The sequence below is a fragment of the Bidens hawaiensis genome, unplaced genomic scaffold (genome assembly GCF_021521415.1).
Source record: "Bidens hawaiensis isolate Kalapana, Puna unplaced genomic scaffold, B.hawaiensis_p1.1 tig00001920_1, whole genome shotgun sequence".
Taxonomy (NCBI): Eukaryota; Viridiplantae; Streptophyta; class Magnoliopsida; order Asterales; family Asteraceae; genus Bidens; species Bidens hawaiensis.
Window position 1 is genome coordinate 1,019,704 of NW_027491107.1, and position 10,103 is coordinate 1,029,806.

Here is a 10,103-nt window from a genome sequence, read left to right on the forward strand (position 1 = left end):
ATATAACAATAATAATTTACCCCGTATCAATAAGATTGATAATTCCATAACTAACAGAACAAAAGATTTTAAAACGCTCCTTAAGAGCCAACAACATTGCATATTGTATCAAATAGTTGCCAACACCTACAACTTCAAACTGTAGAAAACATAAAAAAAAGATGACTTTAAATAATTAAAAGAAATTAAAACTAATGTCCCACAAATGGTAATATTTACCCTACATCCCATAAGAGGATATAGAAGTTGCTACAACTATTCGAAATGCATAAGAAATAAACGCCTTTTAACAACCTTTTTCTATTAATGTGATCCACATTCGCCAGATGAATATTATGCAAAAATATTTACCATTTTGTTTTGTATAGGATATCAGTAAAGTTTATAGAAATTCGTGCAATAACATACCAATATATCTTATCTACAATGTTTGTGTACCGCATAATCCCCAAATTCAAAAACGGTAATATAACGATGCGTTGTAGACATTATGACTCATTTAAGGGCTATTCGGGTTTATATAATACTTCTTCAAATGAACGACTTTTGAAAAAAGCTCCTGCGCCGATTCAATTAATCTCACCCATGTAAGAAAAACAAAAAATTTCTATAATTTTAAAGACAAGATTTTCCATATTGTAAGTTCTAGAAATGTGATATATTTTTTGCTTTCTTGATTCCCTTAGTTACGAATGAAATACCGACACTGAACCAATACATTCAGTACTCAATTTTGTTCAAGTTCTCACGGTACCGGTAGCGTACATATCTCATCGCTACTTCAAAGTACACAAATTTCAATTTACTTTCTCTTAGATTCATCAATCAACAAACAACCAAATCAGACTAATCTAATCTAGCCATGGTAAACTGTAACAAAGTAAACATAGTAGCAATTACCTTAATATCTTCATTGGAGACACCGTACTCAAGGTTCGATACACAAAGCCTCGTTCCGGTTTTAATTCCAAATGTTGGGCTGCCAGGTCCAGTCCACTGATGCTCTGATCTGCAACAGCGAACACATCATGATTCAAAGCAGCAGCAACATCCGATGCCTAAATCAGACACGCAGAAAACTTTTATAAACACACCACTAATCACCACCAACAACTAATGAAGAAACCAAAAATATCAAAGTGTAGGATACATGTTATGAATTAAAAGAGTGTGAAAATCATAAGTATGGAGGTTGAAAAGATTGTTGGTTAATGAATAGAGGAGTGACGTGAGAGCGACACATAGGATTTTATGATAGGTAATTATATAGATAGCTAGATATATATTGTTTTAATTAATTTTCTTTTTTATTTTTGACCGTTTGACAATGATATCGTTAATAAAATAATAATATTTTTCACCATATCCGGCGATAAAATCCACCCGTTTTCGCCCCAATATCACCGCGGGGGTGTGGGGTGGCATCGCCGCATTGAAAGAAGCTTTTATAATTTCGAACACAAGCTTTTTCTTCCCCCAAATTCTGACAACCTTGTGAAATTTGACCGAATGAAGAGAAGAGTTATGGGTGGTCGTAAAATGGAGTGGGCGGGTAAGGCGAATCACCTGGGCGGGTTACCAAGGAAGACGGTGATAATGGCGGTGGGAGCATTCGCGAAGGCGGTGGCCATTCTTCTCAACTCCACTTCCGTTGACAACGCCGACACTCTCCTTCACCTTGTCAGATCCAGACCAAACGGAACCCCTCTCATCACCGTTAGCAATCACATGTCCACGTCAGTCACTTTATAACTTAACACTACTTTCAATCATTTCCTCCAATTCAACTAATTTATTAGGTCTAAGTTGCAGGTTGGATGATCCATGTATGTGGGGGTTTAAAGGCTTTCCCACCTGTAATGCGGACCTCCAACGATGGGTACTATCCGCTGAAGACATTTGCTTCAAAAATAGCCTTCTTTCATATTTTTTCAGGCTTGGTAACACTTGTTAATTCGCTATATTTTTTAGAAATAGGGTTCAAATTAGGAAGTCATATGAAGTGTTTCAAACGAACTCCGATTGAACTTATACTACCGGCATTGGAACCGTCTCGTTGAACTCTATGATATTGGATTTTAGGTTTTCGTTTTTCAATTTCTAGCTTGTAGATTTTAGAATTTTTGTTCAGATCATTGTGCCTTTTTATTTATCATTGTGTTGTTTTTCCTCAACATTGTGTTATTTGCTCGGCATTGTGTTATATTTTGCGATCCATTGTGTATTTCTACCCATCCTAGATTTAGGAGACTGTAGGATAACTTAACCTTCAAATTGATACCACTTATGCATATTCAGACTAATATGAATACTAGTAGTAAACTAAGCCTTATAAAGGTACCCAATGTTCAGTTGATATAGATTTTTTGAGAACAGCCCAACTCAGGGAAACTCCCTATGAACTAGATTTTTTTCATTAAGAACTTGATGCACCAATTTGAATATTTAATAATAAGTTTGTAGAACTATATTTTCTACATCTTTGACAATATAGAATGATAGTGATGACACGTGATGGGCCTTGCGAGTAACACATCGTATTGAATCGTTTCTTGATAAGGTTAATTATTTGCCACTGGACCTGAAAATTTGTGTCTGTTAATTTGCCTCATGTTATAGCTAGTTGTATCAGTTGTGGAAATTGATTTCTTTGCTGATACTGCTCTTTGGTAGTTTAATAGTGGTCATTTATAATAATTGTGATTTCATGTGCTTTGCAGTAGCATTTCAGTGGATCTGCCTTTTATTTTCTTGACTGTAATCATGCTTCACCTTTAAAACTGTATAAAACTGCAGGCAAATGCATTCCAATTACTAGGGGTGGTGGCATATATCAGGAACACATGACAGAAGCTCTTGAGCTGTTAAGTAATGGTGAATGGGTATTTTTATCTATATTACTGTATTTCTTTCCACAATTCTTGAGGTCATTCTTAGATATTTACACACACTCAAAGCTTAGTCTATCCAATTTTTTTTATGATTTTACTTTACAAAAAGTATTGCGCTGTACCTTTTAGGTAATTTTCATCACTGTCTTGACTCTTTAATCTATTTGTTTGGACAGCTACATACGTTTCCTCAAGGAAAAGTCTACCAAGAAGATGAACCAATAAAACGATTGAAGTGGGGAACTGCTAGTCTCATTGCCCGTGCCCCTGTAACCCCAATAGTCTTGCCAATTGTTCATCATGGTTTCCAGAAGGTAACTCTCTCTCTCTCTCCCTCTCTCTTTATACCTTGGTTTAAAAAAGCGTTTGGTGAGGCGAGGCGTTTTGGTCCAAAAAACTGAAGCATGAAGCGCTAGGCGAGAGCTTCACGTATGTGAGGTGCTCAATACAAAAAGTACTAAAAGTTAATTGTACTTGACATATTCTACTTGTTAATCAATCATAAAGATAAAGCATATTTATAAAACTAAACATGAATACTTTATACGTAGTTTAAACATTATAAAAACATACTTAAAAGTTGCAAAGCATTCTTATAAAAACGAGCTGATTAAATATAAAAAATTTATTAGACAAGCGTTTAATAATAAAAGAAAGTACAAATGTGTAGTAACAAGGAATAGTGAAGAAAACATGCCTCTTGAGTCATAAAAAGATGTGTAATAATTTGGAGAAGATAAGCTTGAACTAATTAAAAAGATGCGAGTAATAATTGAGGAGCAGATAAACTTTGAATATGAAAATTAAAGAGTTACTTGAGTTGAAGATAGAATGATAATTATATATACTATGGCTGGTAATGTTTTACAGATGGGCTCCAACGTTAATATTTTAAGCAGATGGGCCCAAGCGGTTACATTTTTAATTTAATTTAGACTGCATCACATGAAGCGCCGCCTCAAATGCCTCATGCCTCACCCCATGATGCGCTGCTTCAGGGCGCCACATGTTTTTTCTCGCCTCACGTAAAATAAGGTGTTTTCACAACACCTCGAGCGCCTCATGCCTGAGGCTCGCCTTTTTAAACCAAGCTCTCTCTCTCTCTCTCTATATATATATATATATATGACAATAATATTCACATTTGGTTTGACGAACTAACTAGATTATAGAAGATGATATTTTATTTAGCTATTATTAGGGGTGGCACAATGCGTATTGCCTAATTGGCTAAAATGGTTAACTTTTTATTAGGGATTAAAGTAGGTTGGGTGGGCATGCGAGCTGCGACACTTGTTTTCTCTCTCTCTCTCTCTCTCTCTATATATATAGGATGAGTATCATTACAGAACTGTTAAATTATTTAAGAACTTGAAGGAACCCTTGAAAACTAACGTTTTTTATAAAAATTTTTGTATGTTAATGTTATTTGAATGTAGTTTTATCATTTTTTTATATCTATATGTACGATTACAATTTTGAAAATTAGTTTTTATACATATCTATGTTTTGTTTTACACCTATGTAAATTGTTAGTACATAAATTTTACACATATGTAAACTTGGATTTATATATGTAATCAAAAATTTTTATATAAAATATAATAAAACTAATCTTAAAAAATGTTAAGATGTAAAAAAAATAAAAAAAATGTTTTGTTGTTTAGAGTTCCTAAGAGTTCTTAACTTTTTTAGAGTTCTTAAATGATACTAACCCTATACATATATATATATATATGGGGTTTGGATCAAATACAAATGAAATTAACGTGCTAAACGTGAGAATCAAATAGAGTAATTATATATACAAGTAGAGTAATTATGTAATTACTCTATGATAATTACTCTATGATGTAATTACATAATTACTCTACTTGTATATATAATTACTCTACTTGATTCTCACGTTTAGCACGTTAATTTCATTTGTACATTAACCTTCCCCTATATATATATATATTATGTATTTTATATATATTATGTATTTTATATATATTGTATATATTATTTTTTTTATTGATACCTATATATGTGTGTGTATACATATCAATTATGATTACAGTTCACAAAAACTATTAGTATTGATCCATATGTTAACTAAAATAATTTATAAATATGTAAACACTTGATTATGCTTTGCTCCAAACTTGTAAACGTAAAAAAAGGACCAATGATAGGGTTTGATAGATTATGATTGTGAATAATTGAGTTTAGAGAATAGAATAAGGAAAACAAGGACCGGATGATTGTATTACGAAAACGTAAAAGGAAAAGTTACAAGAAATTCCAAGGTCTAGCCCTCTCATTGCATATTCAGGAGCCATGTCAGTACCATCTTAAAATTAAACATAAACATACTCTCCTCTCCCCATTAGTTATTGATACCTATTTATAGTAATATAAGTTGCTGTTACCCCCTCCCAAAATAGACAAATGACATTTAGACTAGAACTAGAGCATAATTTCTATCATTACCCCCCCCCCCCCCAAAAAAAAAGTCTTGCCCTCAAGACTCGACAACCAGGTGGAGGCTTCCCCGAGAGCGTTTCCAGGTGGTCGACTATGCCCATGCACCACCCGCAAATGATATGATCCAACAATTCACCCAAAAACAGGACTAGCAGTCTTGTACCACCAATGTATACCCGGTACTTTTGTATGAAAGAAAGTTCCAACCGACGCAAACGTGCCAAAAGACAGAACCCGGTCAACATGAGTGGTCCAAAGATGCGAATTTCGCACGAAGAACCTGTCAGATAAGAATATCTGTTGGAATCTCTTCCTTGAACCGAAGGAATGAAGCCAACATATATGACCATAAACGGATTGTGAAGAGTGACATTAGGACCAAAGAGCATAGGTACCAATCCTCCTTTCCATCCAAGGCGTCTAATCGTCTATAGCCAATTTTGAACGTGGACACCACTGCGACCAGCGTAAATTGTTGTTGAAGCACGGCGAATGTGTGAGGCTGCTTAGACACTAACGCATGCCCTAGGAATTCCGCAAAACCACGAAGGCGACCATCAATTTGTGTGAGAATAACCGAAATGGACTTGAAATCAGCTCACACAATCGAAGCAAAACAGGAAAACTCAGTCAGAGAGGAGGCTGGATCCTGAGCGACAACGACAACTAGGCGTTCAGGAGTGGAATCAACACAACACCACTTCACTGAGATAGGCCAGGACTTGTGGGGATCTGGTGCACTGTCTGTGATTGAATAAAAGTAGTCATGAATTCCAATGGCTATCGTAATGGTGAAGACAGAAACGAAGCGACACAACGTCCACATAAAACGGGCTCAGATTTGGAGAGTATCGGCCCACAACAGTTTTTTGCTTCACATTGTGGCCCACCCATGTACCGGAGTGCAAAGCCCACCGAAGGTGATCCGATATGGCCCAATTATCACCTATCAACCCAAATTTGGACTGATCGGTTGATTTTTTGTCAGATCTGGGTAGGACGGCTGTTACCTGAGCCACATGGGACGAAGATCCAGAATAAGAACGTCAAACACATCGGATTGTGGAGTATTGTTCGGATTTTCAGTTTTGGTGTAACCATGGCAATACCATCTTAAACATACTATCATCTTCCTATTAGTTATTGATACCTATTTATAATAATATAAGTTTCTTTTTTGACCCCTCCCAAGATAGACAAATGACATTTAAACTAGAACTAGAGCATGATTCCTATCATAAACGTTAAAAAAAAGCTTTTGAAGCCGAGGGTCTTGGTGGTAGCAGCCTCTCAATCCTCTGGGATAGAACAATAGAGGTAAGGTTTGCCTCTATCACGCATTCATGCCCTTCCCAGTAGCTTACTGCTATTACTATTCTCCTTTCTCAAAAACAAGGGACCTTAAACAAAGTTAAAAGATTACTTCGTTGTTGATAGTTATTTACTAGTTATTACTGGGTACATTTGTTTGTTATTATACTTTGGATGACTTTTAAGCCGCTTGGATGATTTGATATATATTTGTAGCTATATTTCTGTTTTACAATTGGCAATTAGTTAGAATTTAAACTGACCCTTTTTCATGTAAGTGGATTTGTTATGAAGATATGGTAATATATATGCTTGATATTGAGGTTTAGCCTTCATTGTATAAAGAAAATACTACCTAAATAATAAACTAAGTGGATTTGTTATGAAGATATGGTAATATATCTAACACTCCTTTGTAAGTTGGAGCAAAGCTGTCAATCATGCCCGACTTTTTACAAAATATCCATTTGTGTTTGTCACGATGACAATCAACTTCAGTGTGTCTCATGAGTCTTGAAAGGCTTGGTTCTTGGCTATATGAATGGTTAACTAGCTATATCGATTAAGCCTAATCAATTTGTCTGTTGGTGTACTTCCAACTTATTTCACGTGACACATGTGCCATAACTCCGTATTTTGACTCTTAACACTTGTTCAGAAAACAGTGTGTTTCTTCTTACATTTCCATGAGTCTAGATTACCTCTGAAAAATATACAATATCATGTAGCTGATCTTGTATAGGGAAACTTTGAACATATGGCATTTGAACCACCAAATAAAATGTCATCATAGTGAGTTATATAAGCGTGAGAGTAGCCATTGGCAATCTATTGGGCTTTCAACCAACAATCAAGATTAAGCTTTATTGTAATGTAAACGTCCATTTACAACCTCAATAGTGCAGGAATTCGTTCCAAGTCCATAGTATGATTTAAATGTATGGCATCCTTCTTCTCCTGCACTGCTGTAAATCATCCTGAGTGATTAAGTGCCTCAACCATAATCAGCTGTATGAACCAAATTGTTCTAGTGGCGGTTTATTCTTTCAACACTGCCATTATGTTGTATGTACACACATGATTTATGTTCAACACCACGCTCAGATAAGATTTTTGTGAAATTATAAGTGATGTATTCTTTTGCATTCTTAAGACCCAGATTTTTTAGTGGATACTGAACATAAGCACAAAAGACATGAAAAGCTGAAAACATTTATCATGTATTTGAGCAATAAACCGATGTTGCATGAGAAAAATCATCAAAATAAAATATGTAACTATTAGTAGTAGTAACTGAAAACTAACTGAATATATGATTTGGACAACATAGCTTTGCTACCCGAGATTGCGATAGACCTTAACAAAAACTTTTATGACAATTAAAGCAATGGGTGCAGGTGTTGTCTTTTACCCCACTAACCTCCACACACACACACACAATGTTTTTGACCCATCTATTTAACTGAAATGGGCTGGCAAGTGAACAACCAAAAATGCAAACTGATCAATTGAAGTTATGCATACACATCAGGATGACTCTTCCCCCCCCCCCCCCCCCCCCAAGATAAAAGTCACACCAAACCTCATCAAATTAATGCTGGTAATAAATTCGTTTACAGGTGATGCCTGAAAAATATATGTTTGGCAGGCGACCTCTGGTACCCTTATGGAACAAGGACATAAAGATTGTTGTTGGTGAGCCAATAGAATTTGACATTGCCAAGTTAAAACAGACGGCTATATCCACATCCAGAAATTCATCTTCATTCTTAAACGACGGTTGGCCGCCTTTGGGGCCGTTGGATGAGGCAGCACAAAAATGTCTCTACATCGACATATCAGAACGTATTCGATCTGTTTTGGAAAAGTTAAGAGTTATTAGCATTAATCCAAAGGTATGAAATCTTTTGATCTTTGGAGCCCATTTTGTTGTGTTTGATTAGCTAGTCAGTTAAATCATACATCATATTATAGGGAATTTGTTTATTTTTTTATTCAATAAGCCAGCAAACGTGTATGGCCCAACCGAGACTTAGTTTTGAGGGCAATTTATAATTTGTTCACATGTGAATGCACAATATGAACCATATTGGTGTAATGGGTAAGTCTTCAATGTACCTAGATCTGGCCCCATGCTTGTAATCTCATCATGGTCTGGTTCATGGTGATTGTTGGTCAGTTACAGTGGTCCATACGTTTAGTCAAATCAAAATCGGCATCACTTTTAAGGATCATCATACTCACAAGTGCCTTATTTAATATAATAATAATGCTTGTAATATTATTTTGGTTGATAGTATTTAATTGGTATCTACTTGCTCATTGTGTGACTACAATAAGATCATGTGTTATTATTATTGCTGCTATATGTGGTGTATTGGACACATAAAACCAACTAGTGGCTCAGTTTGACCAGTTATTGGTCTGGATTTTGTGATATGTTGTTTTATACCTCTCAAGTGAATTGTTTGTTATTCTCCCAACTGGTATAAAACCGGTCTGAACAATTGACTTATTAATCGTAAAATTATAGTTTTCTCATAGATTTGTGATTATTTTTTTCTTTGTTTTTATTTTTTACTAAAAGAGGTATTTTGTCTTAAAATCAAAACATGCGAATTAATATGTTACATACTGCTTGGAATTTTCGGTCAGTGCAGCTCACGCTAGAAGTTACATATTTGGACGCTTTTGATTCTAATCTTTCTAATTATGTTTTCACATAGTGTTACACACTTTTAAATATAGCTTAAGCCCAATAAGCCTAAATTGTGAAATCAGATTACCACAACAAACTCATACAAACCGACACACCATTGCCACATCGGATTTCAAATGTTTTCTCAAAAACTCCACTTTTTTTCCCACAACAACAAACCTTCACAAATCCATTTATAAAAATATTAAAATCTATCTATAATATATATAAACGAAGACATAAAAATCCTACGTGTCGTGATGTGATCGCTCCCCCTTTTTTTGGAGTCACCAGATTTGCTTGATTTTTAAATGGAGGCTTCTCATGCATTTGACCCGAATTCATGGGTATGGGTCTTACCAAACCAAGATATTCTTTAAACGAGTTATAACATCTCATTAAATTAAAAATTATTCTCACCAAATTATTGATATAAAAATCCTATAAAATAGGATATAATAAAAATTGATATCTTATTTTTTTATTTTAAAAAAGATATATATATACATATATATATATATATATATATATATATATATATATATATATATATATATATATATATATATAATATAATTTAAATTAAAAAAACCAATTTAATAGTAAAAAAAATAAACGGGTCTTGGGTCTCATCAAACCATAAGTATATTATTAACTTTCATAAATATTATTTATTATTAAAAAACCAATTCTATAGTAAAAAGATAAACGGGTCTTAGGTCTCATCAAAACCA

General features: G+C 34.4%; 1 protein-coding gene across 2 annotated transcripts; it reads left to right on the forward strand.

Annotated features, from left to right (window-relative positions):
- The first annotated feature begins 1,476 nt into the window (after positions 1-1,476).
- Positions 1,477-9,449, forward strand: LOC143599294 (N-acylphosphatidylethanolamine synthase-like). 2 transcript variants are annotated; one of them, XM_077077281.1, is made up of 5 exons: positions 1,477-1,736; positions 1,813-1,940; positions 2,797-2,882; positions 3,068-3,205; positions 8,291-9,449. In XM_077077281.1, the coding sequence occupies exons 1-5, from the start codon at positions 1,510-1,512 to the stop codon at positions 8,570-8,572; spliced, it is 861 nt and encodes a 286-aa protein (XP_076933396.1). In that variant the 5' UTR covers positions 1,477-1,509; the 3' UTR covers positions 8,573-9,449. The 2 variants fall into 2 exon arrangements, with proteins under 2 accessions (XP_076933396.1, XP_076933404.1); XM_077077289.1 differs by having other exon boundaries at positions 8,320-8,549.
- Positions 9,450-10,103: the final 654 nt, after the last annotated feature.